The following is a 20327-nucleotide window of genomic DNA, read 5'->3' as shown; positions in this document are numbered from 1 at the left end:
TTTCGAGCAAGGGTATTTTTCATCATTAGAAGGGATATAATAGATATTTCTATAAGAAACTAGCGGCATTCTATTAGTGGTTAAGAAACAATTAATCTCCATGTGGGTGATCATATCCCATGTTAAAGATTCATTATGCACTATAGTTAATAAATGCTTTTCTTTATATCTAGAAATTTTACTTTACTTTGATTAATTACCTAAAATACCCTTATATAAAAAAATTACTCTATTAAGGGGTTAAGGGTATCAATTGTTAAAAAATGTTGAGTACATTAAGGAAATACTCAATGTATAGGAGTACCCTAATAAATGTATATGTGTATGAGCCTTATCCCAATTATTTGGGGTTAGCTACATGAATCCTATTCCTCCATTCTTCTCTATCAAGGGCCACACACACACACACACATGTATACATGTATATGTATATCTGTATATGTGTGTGTGTATGCTGTGGGGGGGGCACATATATACTTGTAGCTGAATACATTCAAGAGTTATAGATTATAAGGAATTTTTACTGAGATACTCATTCATGGGTCTAGTACATTATGAGTTGGTAATGAATACTGACACACTCGTGAAGTCTACATGCATATGTAGATTACAGATAGATGTATGTGCGTGTTTATGCTGTATGCTTTTTTATGTGTGTATTTTCATTGATTTTGTATGTATTTATGTGTGTACATAGTTGTGAATGCTTCTTGAAGTTGCAATGTTTTATGGTGAGTTCTGTTTAAATTTCCATTGCCTTTTTATAATGTCACAGTCTTGGTGCCAGTGTTAGCATTTTTTTCATGAATCCTTATAAATGCAACCAAGCATTTCCTTCACTTCAGATCTATGGATTATTCTCAGAACTTTAACTATAGCCCTTTGTGCTTTATGCAGGTTTTGAGAACTGCTTTAAGCAATAGGTTGGCCAAAGTGCAAGGTTTCTTGTTTCGGGCCGCTTTTTTAAAACGCGTGCCAGCTTTTTTGCGTCTCATTGCTGAAAACATACTTTTATGCTTTCTTCAATCCACCTTATTTTCCACCTCAAAATACCTAACGGGGACATTGAGTTTGCAGTTCAGGAAGATATTGACACAGCTTATTCATGGGGCATATTTTGAGGTATATTCTCGTTATGGTTATACCGCTGTCGTGTAGCTAAATTTTTGTAGAAGCTTATGGTGAAGTTGTTTTAATTCAATAAATTTCTGCTATCAATCAAAGGGAAAAAAAAGGTACATTTTTTTTCCGAAGAAGTTTATTTTTAATATTAAGGGCCTATTTCTTTGCACATAAAAGTCCCTAAATGCTGGGGCTAAATTCCTATAGTGGAAAATGACTTTTTAGACTTCCGCATTAACAGAGGAAATTGTAGGTATGCAAACTCCTTTAAACAGCTTAAAAGGATATGTGCATATAAGGTTGCATTATCTGTGACTTATGTGTGTGTCCTCACAGACCTTAAATGTTTGTGCTGTTTGTCTTGTATTCTTGTTCATTCTTTCCTTTTAAGACGGGCTAAGTCTGGTTAAGTCTCATGGCTAGGCAACCTGGTGATTCAGATCGAGTCTTCTTCAGTCAAGTCTCTCAGACCTCTGTTTAATTTCAATTAGGCTCATGTCCTGTAAGACTCATCTGAGTCAGCTTGGTAAGACTCTTCTGGCTTGGTGAAACTTGGGTCTGGACTAGGCTGAGTCCTGAGTCAACTTATGAGTTTAGAGAGTTCTTTTGTTCCGTTTTCCTGTCCTTAAGAAGTGATTTATTTTGGTTATTTTGTTGCAGAATATGACATATTACAAGATGTCGCATGTTGATGGTCGAATTAATAATCCGGAACAGCGAATTGCAAGTGATGTACCACGATTTTGTTCAGAGTTGAGTGACCTCATACAGGAGGATATGATTGCAGTTACTGATGGCCTTCTTTATACCTGGCGGCTGTGCTCTTATGCCAGCCCCAAGTATTTTTTCTGGATATTGGTAGGCATTTCTCTCCCTCTTTAGTCTGTGAAATGGAAGCTGTATTTATTCTGGCTATTCTCTTTCTTGTGTCTATCACAATGGAATATATTAGAGCAGTGACCTATCATGTCTGCTCTTTTATGCATTGTGGATTCTGGAGTGCCTTCTTGGACGTGGTGGAGCATATGTCATTATATGACTAGTATTTTGAATTTTATCATGTTTAAGTATTCCTATCTACCTTTCTTTATCAAAAACAAAGTATTCCTATCTACCTTGAAGTTTTTTCACTCCCACATGGATTCTGAGAGGTTATATCACTTTCATAGGCCTATGTAAGTGGAGCAGGGCTTGCGATTGGGAATTTTTCTCCTTCATTTGGGAAATTGATGTCCAGGGAGCAGCAGTTGGAAGGGGAGTATCGGCAACGTCATTCTCGCTTAAGAACCCATTCGGAAAGTGTAGCATTTTATGGTGGTGAAAAACGGGAAGCATTTCACATCAAACAACATTTCAAAACTCTTGTTGGGCACATGAAACTTGTTCTTCATGATCATTGGTGGTTTGGAATGATTCAAGACTTCCTATTGAAATATTTGGGTGCTACAGTTGCAGTCATCCTTATCATTGAGCCATTCTTTTCTGGAAATTTAAGACCTGATACTTCCACTCTGGGTCGTGCAGAAATGTTGAGCAATTTAAGATACCATACAAGTGTGATAATATCTTTATTTCAAGCAATGGGAACTCTTTCTATCAGTTCACGAAGGCTAGCTCGTCTCAGGTTTTTATTTTGTCCATTCAAGCATATATAACTAATTATCTATTTATGGATTTTTCTAATGTTAACAACCCATGAAATCCTATAGGTTACATATAGGAACGGGTGTAAACTGCTAAAATTACTTAGATGCTCCTTTCTTTATTCCATTATTATAACATGAGGAAGGGTATTTTTATCATTAGAAAGGCTACTGTTGATATTTGCACTAAAAAAACAAGGACAATTATGGAGTGAAGTTCTAGGCAATTTATTAATATAAATGCTTTTATTTTTTAGTGAATATTTCAAATATTCTGTTCTCGATATGACAAACATACCTTTTGTCTTTTAGTGCAAATATCAACACTACCATTTCTAATGATAAAAATACTTTATTCTGAACATTGAATAATTAAAGGGCTAATTATGATAAGTTTAACAGTTCACACCCCTTCCTAAATGAGAAGTGTTTTTCGTGTATTTATATGTAGCTCGGTAGTTATGATAATGAAATTCTTCATTTAAGTCCTTATCATGTTTATAAGTGGAATTTATTGCATTTAAACAGTTTGGTTATATCATTTAGTTCCAAAAATTACTGGAAAAGGAAAAGCTCAATTAAAATGAGAAGTGCAGGCAAAGCCACCAGAGGTCTAAAAGTCAGACTTTAACCTACATCAATATCCTAATTATCAAGAAAAAACCTCCAGTGATATCCACGTGATAAACTTATGGTTATCTCTGGCATTGATTTTTTTATACTCATTAGAAAGTATGTCGAATTTCCTTTCCATGGATGACCCTAGACGCATGGGAAGAATAACTAATTTAAAACTGATTATTTGAAAGATCTCTACCTTTTACAGATAACATGCTTAACTAAATAAGCAAAACGAATTACAAAAAGGGGTTGTTCTGAAACTATTGTGGTTTGAAATCGTAATACCGAGAAACTGCTTTGCTACATGCTCTTATCCATGTTTGCTAAGCTGTTGGTAACTGAGTTAGTTTCCCAATTTACATTTTTGCTACTTTAAAATTAGGTTTTTCATATAACTCATTAAGCATTTTTCAAAAGCATGATCTGGCTTCCATTACATTGATGTTCCTCTTTTGGTACTTGGATGTATTCATAGAATCTCTCCTTAATGGTAAGTTGGAGGTTATAAAAATCTGAAGGGGTAGCATAGCATCCACAACATGTGGAAGATGTTGGAAGGGCGGAATGGTTCAGATTAGAAGGACAAAAATGGCTGGTCATGATTTAAAATAGTACTTTATTTTAAATTTTTTGTACTAATGGATTTACTTGAAATTCTAAAGGTGTTTGTGCCACACTTAGGCACACCAAAAAAATATATAAAATAATTTGTAAAAAATAAATTGATCAAAAACCTTGAATGTTTCAGGGGTATTTTGGTTATTATATTTTTCACATTTTTTTAATATTTTTTTAGGTGCGCATGATTGAATGTCGTGAAGGCCCAAAGTTTCTAATTGATCTGAATTGTAGAGAAAAACTGAAAATAAAGCATTAATAGTAACCCTGACCTTTTGTGCTCTTTTCTTTTGAACGTTGGGCTACATTAGATTCTTGAAATATCTAGGAATTATTTAATGCTATTCATGGAGGAGGATTTCTTTAACAATTAACGAATACTTCCTTCATATCTGATTTTGGAGAGAGCCGACTCTTCATCAGTAACCCTATGAATCACACTCCTTTTTTCCACGATATTCACCACAGCAGATATTTCCAACTGTGCTTTCATCCTCGCTTTTAGTGAACAAACGTTTGCTTCTCCAAATGGGCTCTCACAGGGTGCACTCTCACAAACCAGAAAAGACATCACAGATTGTGCAGACAACTGTATAGTCCCCAAGTATCTTAATATTTGAGGAAGATTTGGTACCGGCTCTGGTATCCTTCTCGACTGACAGATTTTAAATGATCTCGATCCCGCTTTCTAGATAGGCTTGGCTGGCAATCGTTTCCAATCTTTCCTGAATTGTGACCTCGTTAATTGACAATTCCTTTGGTTGAATTTGCCTCTGATGATGCAAGTTAGTACGATGATGGAGTTATTCTTGCCCTCTGTCATCTGTGTGCAGCCGATCATTGATTCCGCATTTCATGGGGAACTTCATTTTTTATGACAATATCTGTTTGCGCCTTGAATATTTCCTTATTTTGCCATTTATCTATTTTTGTGTTTCATGCTTCTCTCATTTTGCAGTGGCTATGCTGATCGTATTCGTGAATTATTGGTAATATCAAGGGAGCTTAGTGCTACCAATGATCGATCTTCCAATAATATCAATGCGAGGGCGAGTGCTTTTAGTGAAGCAAACTATATTGAATTTGATAATGTTGAGGTACTTGACACTGCAGAATCTTGACCCTTATTGGTTATTGCTGGGATTTTTTTTTTTTTGTGGGTAGATCACTGGGGATGTTTAGAATACATAATTGCTGATTACTCTTATGCATAATGTGTGGTTTAGGTTGTGACACCGACTGGGAACAAATTGGTGGATGGATTGACTCTGAGAGTTGAATCGGGTTCTAATTTGTTGATCACAGGTATTGTTCTTCCATTTTTAAGGGTGTTTGCTTATAATATAATAATTCTTTGATGCTCCCTGTACCGTATTTGATCATTGTACGTGATTGACAATTTTGATTTAATATGCCATTCTTCATGTGCCTATGTGATCATGATGCACGTGGCTAGGTGGAATTTGTTAAAGGATCTATGGTAGTTAGAGACTTTCTTATTGGGTACATTTAGTATTAGCTGGTTAGCAATAATTTGCCTGGGTCGCATTTAAATTGCAGCGCTTTGTGGCATAAGAAATCGTACATAGCTTGTGTTTGCTTGCAAAACTTTCATCTTCATCATCATCCGAGCCTTATCCAAACTATTTGGGGTTGGCTACTTGCAAAACTCTCAATTTTACTAAAAACTTGTATGGGATGCTGGAGCTATCTGCAGGAAACAAATACATAACCATGTCCATTAAATACATAAATGATGAATGTGAGATTACAGTAAACAACTCAGGGACCCTTTTTTTTTTGAGACAGTTCACTTGTGTTAAGTAAAAAGAAATGTACAAAAAATGAGGCGACCCATAAACAGGGGACCCTATACAAAAACCCCAATGGGCCCAAAAAATGCTTTACAGCAAGAGAGGAAAAATACAACCGAGAGGGAATCTGGGGAGAACTAAAGAGCTCAAAAATAGCATAAATCTCCTTAGCTGGAGTGTCAACTACAATATTGGTTTCCCTGTAGATGTGGTTCCATGAAACTCATATACCCCTGTAAATATGTGAGATCTCATTAAAGATGTGGTCAATTCTCCATGGGCAGGAAGTAGAGTTGGAGGCTCATGCAATGACATTTTTAGAGTCCCCTTCAACCACTAGCTTGGGACTCCAACAAAGGGTTAAACTTGCGAAGGCCCGCCAACAGGGCAAGGGTCTCAACAAGAGTTGAGTCAGCACCGCCAATTGGTCGAGATTCGAGAGAAAGATAACAAAGTGCTACCGTCGTTGGATTTGAAGAGGTCCCCTATGCCAGAGGGTCCAGGGTGCCAAGTGAGCAACTGTCAAAGTTCAGCTTAGTGGAGCCAAAATCTAGCGGTCTCCAGAGGGAGTCCCATGAGATCTTTGGGGTTCTCAAGTGAGCAACCGTCAAAGTTCAACGTAGTGGAGCCAAAATCTGATGGTCTCCAGAGGGAGACCCGTGAGATCCTTGGGATTCTCTAGGCCAGCAGAGACTGCCAATTGCTATGGAGGTCAGAGCAAGAGTAATCTTTGAATAACTTGTGGTTTTTGGGCCAAAAGGAGACCAAAGTTCGAACTGTATCAATCATATTGGCCACAATGGTTCTCTCCCCCCTGAATGTTCTATTGTTTCTTTCAATCCAAATCACACATAATGCGGCTGCCGCTAAGGCTCTCTGAAGGAGTTTACCTGTCTTGGGCCAGGGAGTGGAGAGAAAGGCCTCGAAGAGGTGGGGGATCAATCAGGAGGTTACCCATGAGTCCATGACCACTTGAAGAATTGTTGGAGATGGATCCATGAGTTTCTAGCAATCTCACAATGGATAAAAAGGTGTGCATTTGTTTCTTTGGCCTCTATGCGCATGACACATCCACTGGGGCAAGGAAGACTCCTCCTTTGAATGTGGTCGATTAGCACTCGCTCAGAAAGGGCAATCTAGTGGAAAATTTGTATCCTTGGGGGTATGAAGAGAACCAAGCTTTGAACACTAGGGTAAGGGGGGGATAAATAGGATTAGGTGGGGAAGAGAGGGTTTAAAAGAAGGAGGACACCGAGAAAGTTCCTAAGGCTGTAGATGCCCAAATGATCTTGTCTTCCCCTTAAGAACGGAGAAAAGCAGAGTGTAAGAGCTCGACGAAAGTCCTGAATTCCTCGATTTCGTGGTCATCTAAGAGCCTTTTGAAGTTAGGAGTCCAGGATCTAACTGACCTTGAAACTCCAAAATTTCCGACCACTGAAGAATGAGCATCGCGAGCAGGGAGGAATAGGTTAGGGAATTGGTCCCTAAGTGAGGTGTGGCCAATCCAAGTGTCTGACCAGAATTTCACTCTATTCCCCTCCTTTGTGCGGAAACGAATGTGTTGGAGGAAGAGGTTACGACAGTGAAGAATTGACCTTCAAAAGGTAGAGATGTTGCCTCTGGTTCTGCACTCAAGGACCCAACTATCAGTGCCATAGCATTATTTGTGTCGAATGACTTCCCTCCAAAGATGTTGGGCCTCGGTGGCAAACCTTCACCCCCACGTGCCTAGGAGGGCAATTTTGTGGGCTCTGAGGTTAATTATTCCCAATCCACCTTGGGCTTTTGGCACATAAAGCTTTGGCCACGAAATAAGATGATGCTCATGTCCATTATCCCCAGACTAGAAAACTCTCGCATCATTCTCTACAGCCTGGCAGCCACTGTGTCAGGATGTGAAATAAAGATATTTGGAACACAATGGTATTGGAAAGGGTGTCCTTGATAAGAGTGAGCCTACCACCTTTGATAGGAATCTGCCTTTCTAACTCGCAAATCTCAGGTCGAATTTGTCAGTTATGTGACTCGAATAGGAGAGACGAGCCATGATGAGGCATAAGGGAAGGCCCAGGTAGGTAGACAAAAGATCATCAACAGAGCAACCCCATCTATCAGCAGGGGTCTGCACTAATTGAAGGTCTGTGGAAACCCTCAACATCTTAGACTTGGCCAAGTTTATGTTACAGTCAATAGCCATTTTGAAGCACTGGAGTACAGTCAATAGCCATCTTGGCCAAGTCTAAGATGTTGAGGGTTTGTATAGTCGGAAACCAACTCTTCGATATTCCCCTCGAAGGGACTTTGTATACGTGGTCCAACCATTGTGTCTGCGTACTGGAGGTGAGAAATAATGGGTTCGTGATTGCTAGAATGGAAACCTTTTAGAAGACGAGCTTGGTACAGCCAAGAAATAGAAGAGTTGTCAGCCATGAAGGTTTTGAACAAAGCTATGGGGTAGCCATCAAGACTTGGAGCTCGATCAGGGCTTAGGTTGTAGATGGCAACATTCCAACCAGATTGGTTGTTCAGTGGGAAGGGAGCTAGGTTGTCCATGGTGGGTCTTGCTCCTGTAGAGGAGGAGAAAAGGCGTGAAAAGAACTGTATTGCTGCCTGTTCGATGAGATGAGGTTGGTTGAGAATGGTATTGTCGACCTTGAGGTGGGTGATGGAGTCCTCTCGCCTTCTACAATTTACAATCTTGTGGAAGTACTCAGTATTGAGACCTTTGACCTTAGCCATTTGACCTTGGCTCTTTAGGACAAATAAATTTCCTCCTTGCGGAGAAGGAGTTGGTACTTGAGTTTTGCTTTGGAGCGGAGGTCTTGTTCAGCAAGTTGTAAAGTTGTGGACTACTCAACTGCATCCCCATGTTGAATGAACTGGAGTAGGGAGCTCCAGATCTTCAAAGAGGGGATTGCAGGAGTTGCAACTTCCGTTGGAGTTGGAAGCCAGCCCAGCCGTGAACCAGGGGTGAGAAGGATGCCCATCGAAATTGCATCAGATTGTTAAAGTTGGGTTCTTCGAACCAAGAGAGCTCAAATCGGAAGGGCTTGGGTCCTTGAGAGATGACTTGAGTATCAAGAAGGATAAAGCGACGATCCGAAGTGGATTTGGGGACGACAATAGAATGAGAACCTGGGAAGAGGTGATCCCAATCCAAGGAGATAAGGAAGCGATCGAGTTTAGAAAGGGATGGGTTGTTTGAGTGGTTGGACCACGTATACAAAGCCCCTTAGAGGGGTATATCGATGAGTTGGTTTCCGACTATGCAATCTAAGAAGTGGACCATGGTGGGGGAGATTGAGATGTTGGAGTTGCGGTCATGGGACCACCTAGTGACATTGAAATCCCCTCTTAGATACCAAGCAGAAGGGCCTAGAGTGGCCAAGGATTGTAGCTGCATCCAAAAGGAAGCCCTAAGGTTGTCGGAATTTGGGCTATAGATCGCAGTACATTTCCACAGCAATCCATCAACCTCCTAGAGAGAATAACAATAATAGAGAATTGGCCTATCCCGGAATCTTGTAGGGAGTGTAAAGTGGGGTCCCAAAGGACCCAGATGCCCCCTAAAGCTCCTTGGGATTCAAGGGAAACCCAACTCATCATCATCATCATAGCCTTTTCCCAATTAATTGAGGTCGGCTACACGAATCCTGGTATGCAATTCTGCTCTATTAAAGGCCAAGCAACCCAACTACAAAGCTTAAATCCCCAAATATGCCGGATGAGAGGGATGGTTGGGGACGGGAGTTTGGTTTCAATAGGGGTGCGGATGGAAGGGGTATGCGTAGCACTGAGGCCACGGATAACATTTCTTTTGTCCGAGTGACCCAAGCCACAGATATTCCACATTAGGAACCTCATTGGAGGGAGAGAGAGAGAAGGTTGACTGCACCTGGAGTGCTTCCTAGCTAAAGGAGCTTGATAGACATTGGAAGTGGGCTGAGGTTCCAAAAGTTCTCCCTTTTTTTTTTTTTGATGAAGGTTAACGTTGTATTACTGAGAGAGATAGTTCAAGAGAGAGAGAGCCAAGTTCACCCCCTAGGGGGTAAACTGGAAAGTATTATGTACAGAATGGGCTTATAAGACCGCCCTAAGTAAAGTTACATGAAGCTTACAAAAAACCAAAAAATGGGGGGGAGGGGGGGGGGGCTAAACAAAGCATGAGAGGAGCTATGGAGGTGTGCTGAGCCGGAGGTCTTTTGCAAAAAAGGAGACGACCCCAGCTTGGTCGTGAAGTTGCCTACTAGCTCCCTCTTTCGCCAGATGGTCTGCGAAGTCGTTGGACGTTCTCCACGTATGCCACCATGAGACGTCCGTACCCCTGCTAAGATGTTCGATTTCCTCAAATGTAGTGATGAGATACCAAGGCGGGGGAGACATTTTACTAGCCCATGAGATAACATTTTTTGAGTCTTCTTCTACAATGAGATGTAGTCCCCAAGAACGGTTGAACTTTTTCATGCATAGAAGGACAGCAAAGGCTTCAGCGATTTGAGCTTCCATGGGGCCAAGGTGCTTTGAGAACGAAAGGATAACGTTGCCTTGGTAGTCTCTAAAGACCTCCCCAACCCCTGCCGGTCCTGGGTTCCCAAAGGAGCACCCATCAAAATTAAACTTGATGGTTCCTTCTGAGGTGGCTGCCAAAAGCTGGATGTCTGAGGTTGTCTTGGGTAGTGGAAGAGGATATTATGCCATTGAGGAAGGAACTGAGTCCTTGGAATCCCCGAGAACAATTTGTGGTTTGCTGCCCAGAAGGAAGCCAAAGATAAGGCCTTGTGCAGGAGGGCTGAAGTTTGTAATTTCGAGCTTCGGAAAATTTGATTATTCCTTTCCAGCCAAATATTCCACATGGTAGCCGCTAAGGTGGTCTTCCAAAGGTCTCTGCCAGCCTTCGGTCAAGTTGTAAGAAGCTTATAAGAAATGAGAGACTTAACTGTAGGAGGCGTGACCCATTCGATGCCGAATAATTGTAAAATCTTTCCCCAAAGATCAAAAGAGAAATCACAGTGAAGAAAATGGTGAGGGTTAGACTCCTCATCTTTTTCTCAAAGGGCACATCTGCTGGATAGAGGAATCCCCCGTTTCTGAAGATGATCTATAGTAAGGGCTCTATGAGAGCAGGCTAGCCAGTTGAACGTTTGGACCTTATGTGGGGCAAGGGTAGTCCACACTTTCGATGCAATAGCAGTGGGGTTGGCTGAGAAGGTAGGGGGTTGAGCTAATAATTTATAGAAAGAGGTCACTGAAAACTCACCCGAGGGAGTTGGGGTCTAAAGTATAACATCTCTCCCTAGGTTGGAAAAAAAGTGAGAGTGAAGGCCAAAAAGAAGAAGTTGGAATTGGGTGATCTCCTCTTCGGTAAGGTTCCTCCTAAAAGAAGGGTTCCAGGTTCTCCTTGCACCTGTGAGGACCACTTCGTCCGCCACTGTAGCTTCTTGGTTGACCGCCAAAGAAAATAGAGCTGGGAAAGCCTCCCTCAGCGTTGAAGAGCCCAACCAAAGAGCTGATCAGAATTTCACCCGAGATCCCTCTCTTGGAAGAAACCTTAAATGTTTTTTAAAGTAAGAGAAGGCCGAGGAGAAGGATTGCCATGCCCCTGAAGCGTTATACCTATGGGAATTATCTGGCACCCAGGCTCCTTGAGGTATCCTATGCTTGTGTCTGAGAACTTGAGCCCACAAGGAGTTAGGCTGGGAGGCTGGATGCCACCACCACTTGCCTAATAGAGCAAGGTTATGTTTTCGGAGAAACCTGATACCTAGACCACCCTGGTTTTTCGAAAGGCAGATATTGTCCCAAGGAACCAGATGAAATTTATTCTTCTGAGCTTGCCTCGACCAAAGGAAGCTTTGCATAAGCTGGTTCAAATGATTAGCCACTAGAGCAGGCATGTGGAAAAACGACATCAGGCAGACAGGAGAGTTAGATATCGTAGCTTTTATAAGGGTAGTCCTGCCTGCCATAGAGAGAGGTCGGCCCTTCCATCCAGCTAAGTGCCTATCCACCCTCTCGATAACTTGGGACCGTTGTCCAGTTTTGGGTTTGCCTAGCCCAAGAGGGAGGCCAAGATAATTAATGGGTAGGTCCTCCACTTTGCATTCTCAGTTGGGGATGAGCCCTCTAATCCCGACATTAGAAATAACTACCCCCATCATTCTTGATTTTTCGAAGTTAACTTTGAAGCCGGTTGCTCTTTGGAAGCATTTGAGGAACAGGTACAGGTTATCCACTTCCCTAGGGGAAGCATCTGGGAACACCAGAGTGTCATCTGCATATTGCAGATGAGTAATTGTGGGAACTAGTCTACTGCTTCTGAAGCCGGAGAGAAACCCCGCTTGAAACACTCGGGATAAGGCTCAACTGAAGACTTCGGCAGCTATAGAAAACATAAAAGGTGAGAGAGGGTCTCCTTAGCGAAGCCCCCTAGAAGAAGAAAAGAACCCTTTAGGGGACCTGTTGATAAGGACAGAAAATTGTGGGTGCGTAGCAACCACTCATCCACTTCCTCCAACGGCTACGGAAGCCCATTCTGAGCATCGTCTCTTCCGAAATGGACCAGTCGACGTGGTCATAAGCTTTTTCCTAGTCGATTTTGAAGATCAAACCAGGAATCTTATCGTGGTGTCTAAAGTGAATGCACTCGTGAGCCACTAAGGCACCATCCGAAATTCGTCTGTCTTTTATAAAAACAGTTTGGGAAGAGGAAATAATAGACGGGAGAGCCTGTTGTAATCTGAAAGCAAGGACTTTGGCAAGAATTTTGTAGGTAGAATTCAACAGGCTTTGGGGTTTTAGCTGTGTCGTGACTCTTTGTGTCTGTGCTGATGAACTCCTCCAAAGCCTCTTTTGGGTCTTCATGTTTGAACCCCATTACCTTGAGGACCTCGCGCTCATCTGCTTGGGCACGTGGACAAACATGGAGTCCATTGAGGTCATCGGGTTTACCGAGGGCTGTCATGGGGATCCTGGGAAAAGTTGGGGATTGTTGTTGATGGGAAGGGCTATAGCAGAGAAGTGGTGGAGGAGTGCCATCCCGAGGGGGTAAGGGGGGCAAGGGGAGTGGGATGGAGCCAAACGGGGTAGGGATTGAATACAGACTAGAGGAGGGGGTGAGGTTAGGGGGGAAAGGAGTGGGGGTCGGCAGGAGGAAGAGGGAAAAAATGCAATTCTTCCGAGTTTCATATATTTGGGACAGAACACACCCATAGGCTTGGCTTTTGGTGTCCTCCAATTAATAGGCCTTCTTGGAGACCTCTGCATAAGAGGAAAGGGGGACGACGAAGCATTGTTAAAACCCAAGGATTTGCAAAAGTGTTAGTAACTCTGCTTTTCCTTTGCATCTCCAGGATGAAGCCCTTGTTTGTTTTCATCAATGTCTTATTGGATGGAAAATAACAAGTACTGCCAACTGTATCTGCTGGTCGTTCCCAGTTCCGCAGACTTCAGCTGTCACTTTTTTTTTGGGTAATTACTTCTGCTGTGACTTGATGTTGCTGAATAGTGATTTGGCTTCATCATGTGACTCGAACTAGTTTAGCTATGTTATGTACAGCCTAGTTATCCATACAAACTAGAATAAACCTTGTGAAGTATGAACATGTGTTACTATTCAAATCAATTATTACTGCATAGAAATTTAATGTAAGGTGTCATAACTGAGATTCCTGGCGGTTCAATAGTTGGTTGTACTTTTCATCATGAGCCTTATTCTGCACCTGTCTAGGCAGCTGGCTGATTCTTCTTTTATCCACTTAATAACCTAGTACTTTTGTAACTTTAGACAATATGACTTCATACCATGTTTCGTAAATCTGAAGTGTTAATTTGGACCTTTCCGAAGATATTTTACAAGGAAGTAGTTGCCAAGAGTGTTATAAATCATGGTGTCTGATTCCATGGAGCAATCGTTCTGCAATCATTAATGCAAATGCTTCAGGAGTAGTCACCTCACCAATAGATAGCATCTCTTCCAATCAAAGTAACTCATGAATATGTTAGTATCTCACCAACCTGAAGAGTTTCTTATCTAATAGAAATACAATATCCCCTTACTTAGCTAACGTTTGCATTGACTAGATGAGCATCGGCCCCATGTCTAGTAGTGGAAGTGATTGCCAATTGTTTTCAAAAGAAAAGTCATCTTGGCAAAAGATAATTTATAAACCCACTAAGGGAAGCATAGCTAAGTTGTTCCTGTTGTGCTCATTCATAAGAGCCAGAGTCAAGACCTGTTAATGTGCACTGCGGAAGAAAGTAGCTTCAAATAGGTGTGCAGCAAAGAAAAAATCGTCACTTGCTGTCTGAAAGTATGAAGATCTCATATTTGCTTCTTATGCAATTCTTTCTACATGAAGTTGGTCTTAAATTTTCTTACTCTTTTTAAAGTGAAACTCTTTGAAAGTGAACAATCATAAGAAACCAGGAATCTCCGTCATAAGGAAACATGAACTTGCCATCCACATGAGATCTTATTTTCTGAAGTTATATGTACTATAAAGCTATAATTATAAAAAGCTAATGAGGAATCGGGCTTGGGTCAAGGCGGTAGTAGCTGGATTTTCATAGCGCCATAATACAATCCTTTTCTAATACATCAAATGAATTTTATTTAACAACTTGTATATGTGGAGATTCGTTTTCTGCTTGTGTGATTACACCTATTGGAATTTTCTCAGGAATGGTTGTCGGGGTTCAGTAGCTTGTATTAATGATTCTAAATAATAATATAGTCCTCATTTCTAATACATCAAATGTATTTGATGTAACACCCATGCTTGCATATAACAGAGTTGGTTTCTGGTAGAGAATCATAATCCATAATGGATTAAGCTTTTTCTCAAATCTTGAAGCTAATTCGGATGTTGTCGTTGTGTGTGTCCTAGGATTTAAAAGTAAAAGGAAACAAAAATCAATTATAAAGAATGAGAGATTCATTCTTTTCCTAAAGTGGTAAAAACCCTAATATTTGGAGCTAATTTTAGGTACTTACTTTGATAGCTCATGAGTAGCCGACCCCAAATAATAGGGATCAGGCCAAGATGATGATGATTTTGATGGCCCATGGGGCCTGCCCCTCCCCCTCTCTCTCTCTCTCTCTCTCCCCTCCCCGATACTCTTTCTTAAAGCTTCTTTTCTTTCTCTCTCCTTTATTATGAAAGAGAAAGTTGCAAAACCTTTTTCTCTGCATTTTTCTTCCGCTCTGGTTTTCTTTGTTTTTTCACTATTGATGTAAGACAAGGGTTCTCTCTCTCTCTCTCTCTCTCTTGGAAATCATAATCATCATCATCCAAGACTTACCCTAATTATTTGGGGTGTTGTCTACATGAATCCTATTATGCCATTTCGCTATATCAAGGGCCATACCCTCAGTCAGAACATAAGTCACCATATCTCTCACTATTTCCAACTATGTTCTTTTGGGCCTTCCCTTTGCCCTTTTAGATTCTTCCACTTGAACCAATTTTCCCCTTCTAACGGTTGTTCTAGGTCGACGCTATGCATGGCTGACCACCTAAGCCTAGATTTCCCATCTTATCTCCTATTGGAGTCACCCCGAAGTTTCCTCAGATGCACTCATTTCAAAGTCTCCTTTTTTGTCGTGCTAATCATCCATCTCAACATCTTAATATAAGTTGCACTCATTTTATGTATATGTTGTTTATTGACTGCCATTCCATCCCATAGAGCATGACTAGTTGTCGTGCCAATCATCCATCTCAACATCTTAATATAAGCTGCACTCATTTTATGAATATGTTGTTTATTGACTGCCATTCCGTCCCATAGAGCATGACTGGTCTTACAACCATTCTATAGAACATATCCTTCAGTTTCATTAGTAATGCGACAATCCCATAAGACTATGGAAACACGTCTCTACTTCGTCCACTTAGCTCTAATTCTATGCGCGACTTATTCCTCTATCTCTTCATTCTCATGGATTATGGATGCAAGATATTAAAAATAGTATTTTTTAGGTACTTCTTGTACATCAATTTTAACTAATTCCTTACTATAATTTCATTCCATGTATTTTACTTTAATTTTCCTAATTTTGAAATCTTTTGATTCTAGAGCATCGCTCCAAAGTTCTAATTTTGCGTTGATGCCATCTCTAGTCTCATCAATCAAAGCTATGTCATCTACAAACAATATTTACCTTGGTGCCTCATCCCGTAGATGCGTAGTTAATTCGTCCATAACTAAAACAAAAAGATATGTGCTCAACGCTTACCCTTGATGTAGGCCTACTATCACTGAAAACTCACTTATTTCCACTAGTAGTCCTCATACTAGTTAGGGCTTCCTTGTACGTATCTCTCACGATGTCAATATACCCTATAAAGACTCCTTTCTTTATATGGAGGTCATTTTTTTTTTCTTCCTTAACGTCTCAGTCAATTGCCTAAGTAGGAAAATAGCCTCAATTGTTGACCTCCTTGGCGTAAAACTGAACAAATTTTTTTGATAGCACTTGCTTCATGTCGTAGTCATTGCTCAATCACTCTCTCCTACGGCTTCATTTTGTGGCTATAAGTTTGATCCTTCGATAGTTCATCCAAATGTTTTTGATAACACTTGCTTCATGTCGTAGTCATTGCTCAATCACTCTCTCTCACGGCTTCATTTTGTGGCTATAAGTTTGATCCTTCGATAGTTCATACAATTTTGCATGTCTCGTTTGTTCTTGTATACTTTTTCTCCATTCATTTGGTAGTTTTTTTGTTCTCAAAATCGTATTGAATAGCTTAGTCAACTAGGGTATGCTAATTTTTCCCATGCACTTCCAGACCTCTATTGAGATAACATCTAGTCTCATCAATTAAAGCCATGTCATCTGCAAACAACATTTGCCATGGTACCTCATCCCGTAGATGCCTAGTTAACTCGTCCATAACCAAAACAAAAAGATATGGGCTCAATGCTTGCCCTTGATGTAGGCCGACTATCACTAAAAACTCACTTATCTCCACTAGTTGCCTGCACACTAGTTAGGGCTCCCTCATACGTATCTCTCACGATGTTAATATACTTTATAAAGGCTCCTTTCTTTTCCAACACCCACCAAATTAATTATCTAGGCACCTTATCATATGCATTCTTTAAATCAATAGGGGCCATATGGACGTCTTTTCTTTTCTCCCATTAACTTCTCAATTAATTGCTTAAGTAGGAAAATAGCCTCAATTGTTGACCTCCCTAGCGTAAAACCAAACAAATTGTTTGATAACACTCATTTCATGACATAGTCATTGCTCAATCACTCTCGCCCACGGTTTCATTGTGTGGCTATAAGTTTGATCCTTTGATAGTTCATACAATTTTCCATATCTATCTCATTTGTTCTAGTATACTTTTTCTTCATTCATTTGGCATTTTTTGTTCTCAAAATCTTATTGAATAGCTTGGTCAACTAGGGCATGCCAATCTTTCCCATGCACTTCCAGCCCTCTATTGAGATAACATCTGGTCGTAAAGTCTTTCCTATCTTAATCTTTCTCAAAGCTTCTTTCACTTCAGATATCCTAATTTTACAAATGTATCTATGACCTCCAGACTCATTTATGTCAAAGTTCTTTCTAACGAGTTTCCTTATCTGAATGTCATTTCCCTCTAGATTCTCCTAAAACTTCTTTTGTCGCTTTCTTGATACAATCAGCCATCGTATTCCATATACCATTAACTTCATCATGAGAATTCCATTTTCTTTCTTTTATTGGAAATTGTTCATCAATTTGGTCCACTTTCTTTATTTGAAATAATTCGCAAAAAATGGGTGTGGAAGGGTATCACTACAAATATGGGGCGTGAGGGGCTTAGGGTACCTCAGTTCCATGTTTTCTTCGCTTTATTATTTGGTTTTCTTTTGTTTATCAACCAGAATTCAATCTAGATAAATACACCATAGTGAAATTATATTTGGAATTGTATGGAGAGTCAGGAATTGAGCAATTTGTATACTTCGCGATAGACTTAACACAACATTGCTCTCCTTCTTAGGGCTGAGTGGATCCCCAGCATGCCTTTGGAACTTCTACTAACTGTGTCTTGATTCATGATTTTAATTGCTTATGACTTTACGTTTTTCTCTGCGGTCTTATCGAAACCCGTGCACTCTCTAGTTGGCTTCTTGACAATACTCTCTCTCTCTCTCTATCTTTCTCTCTCTCTCTCTCTCTCTCTCTCTCTCTCGGTGGCAGAACTTGGCGCGATGAAATGCTTTACTATGGGGAACATTTTAAAGAGTCGTTTCTTGTTCACATGAATAGGCACTTCTAGAATAATTTGGTTCGTGTGTGTATAGGTGCACAAGTGGGTGCATCTATCATGGTCTGCACTGATAAATTGTTTATAAGATCTGATCCTTCATGCCACATCTCGTTGGTAACTAACAATGTTACATGTTTTACCATTTATGCTTTTATGAATAACTCGTTTTGATGTATCTGTTTGAAGGTCCAAATGGAAGTGGGAAAAGCTCTCTCTTTCGGGTTCTTGGAGGGCTTTGGCCGCTTGTATCTGGCCGTATTGTGAAACCCGGGGTTGGTTCTGATCTTAATAAGGAGATATTCTATGTACCACAGAGACCATATACAGCTGTTGGAACGCTTCGTGACCAGTTAATATATCCACTTACAGCAGATGAAGAAACTGAACCACTTACATATAATGAAATGGTTGAGCTTTTAAAAAATGTACGTATATTTTAGTATTTGTTTTTTCATATTGAAGGAACTCATAATCATTCAAACCTTGCATAAATATATTATGATTTGTAATATTTCGCCTTTTGTCAGGTTGACCTTGAGTATTTATTGGATCGCTATCCACCTGAAGAAGAAATCAATTGGGGGGATGAGCTTTCTCTTGGAGAACAGCAGAGATTGGGGATGGCTAGGTTATTCTATCACAAACCAAAATTTGCTATTCTTGATGAGTGTACAAGTGCTGTTACAACTGATATGGAAGAACGCTTCTGCGCAAAAGTCCGTGCAATGGGGACCTCTTGCATCACAATATCTCACAGACCTGCTCTTGTAGCATTTCACGACATGGTTTTGTCTTTGGATGGAGAAGGGGGATGGAATGTTCACTCTAAGAGGTTTTAAATTTTCCTAGCTTTGGTTCTCTTACATTTGCATTTTGCTAATGTGAGTTAAAATTGATTTTTTTAATTAATTTTCCCATGGTAGGGAGGACTCCCCAGTTCCAGCTGTAACATCTCCCGCTCTACTGAGATCGTCAGAATCAGAGCGTCAAAGTGATGCAATTGCAGTTCAAAAAGTATTTTCTTCTACAGGAAAGGTCTGGACAGTACTTAAAGTACTTATTCTTTCCAAATCAGAACCAGTTATGATGGCCCACATATAATCAGCTCTATCAAAAACTGTACTATGGGTATTTTCTTATCACTCGATGGTTTGCATTGCCAGGATACTGCATTTGCTAATTCCAAAGCGGTAGATTCATACATAAAGGAAGTGCTAGCGAAATCTCCACATGTTGATAACAGAAATTCGGTGCCCATGGTCCCACAGTTGCTAAACACTCCGAGGGGAATGCCAGCTAGAGTAGCTGCGATGTGCAAAATTCTTGTGAGATATCCCCAACGTAGAATCTTTCATTATTGTTGATACCTTTTTCCTTTAATATCATTCTATCTATGTGAATGGCTTGTCGTAGACATGGCTTGCAGTAGTTACCTAGTGTGAGAGCTTTGGTGTAATGTTGCACAAATGAAAACATTTATTTTTGAGCTACTCTGGTATCATTTAAGAAAATCAAGCCTATTTGTTTGCTCATGGGTGTGTACGTGGCTGTTTTGTGCATACACAAATACTGTTTACATATGATTCAACCAATCTGTTGAATTAAATCTCTGCTAGTCTTTTTTTTTTTTCACATACACACACATAAATACTGTGTACATACGATTCAACCAATTTGTTGAATTAAATCTTTGGTAGTCTTTTTTTATATATATTTAGGTATATGTTGATAATTGATGGAGGGTCAAATTTCCCCTGCATCAATAATGTTGTGGCAGACCTATGTTATTATGTTATTCACCCCCATCTGGGATCATCTCCATTTATATGTTCCTTGGCGTAACTTTATGTGATCGGTTATTCTGTTGTCGTTTAGAGTCTTTAGACTAGTAAACTTGCAAGAAAGAGAAAAGTTATTATGTTATTCTTGAAAGTATTATTTTGCTGTTTCTAGCTGATAAGGACTGATTCCATCATTGTTTTATTTCAATAAAACTATTTGACACATTCTCAGGATTTGTCCTGAACTTCTCAACATTATCTTTTTACTTGGTATTAAAGCAGTAATTTCCCTAGTGCTTTTCAGTTTTTTCTTAATCTGCGGGGTAGCTGTACATTGATTTTTTAAGTTCATTTGATGTAACCTTGTCTTTCCTTTGATTTATTCTATCCCTTTCATTATCATCATCATTGTCCAAACGTTATTCTAATTATTTGAGGTTAGCTACATGAATCTT

General features: G+C 40.1%; 1 protein-coding gene across 8 annotated transcripts in view; it reads left to right on the top strand.

Annotated features, from left to right (window-relative positions):
* ABCD1 (peroxisomal ABC transporter 1) overlaps nt 1-20327 on the top strand; it is a 39821-nt gene that overhangs the window by 5042 nt on the left and 14452 nt on the right. For all 8 annotated transcript variants that reach the window (XM_088857746.1, XM_020672909.2, XM_088857743.1 and 5 more), the window contains 9 exons: nt 898-1122; nt 1783-1980; nt 2292-2746; nt 4963-5101; nt 5231-5309; nt 18278-18516; nt 18619-18923; nt 19015-19126; nt 19255-19416. In XM_088857746.1, the coding sequence (XP_088713872.1) occupies nt 898-1122; nt 1783-1980; nt 2292-2746; nt 4963-5101; nt 5231-5309; nt 18278-18516; nt 18619-18923; nt 19015-19126; nt 19255-19416 (1914 nt within the window). The remainder of the gene's footprint in view (nt 1-897; nt 1123-1782; nt 1981-2291; nt 2747-4962; nt 5102-5230; nt 5310-18277; nt 18517-18618; nt 18924-19014; nt 19127-19254; nt 19417-20327) is intronic.

The sequence above is a fragment of the Amborella trichopoda genome, chromosome 2 (genome assembly GCF_054954075.1).
Source record: "Amborella trichopoda isolate Santa Cruz 75 chromosome 2, AtrichopodaSantaCruz75HAP2 v2.0, whole genome shotgun sequence".
NCBI classification, from domain to species: Eukaryota; Viridiplantae; Streptophyta; class Magnoliopsida; order Amborellales; family Amborellaceae; genus Amborella; species Amborella trichopoda.
Note: the sequence above shows the minus strand (reverse complement) of the source record. Positions and strands in the feature narration are given on the sequence as shown.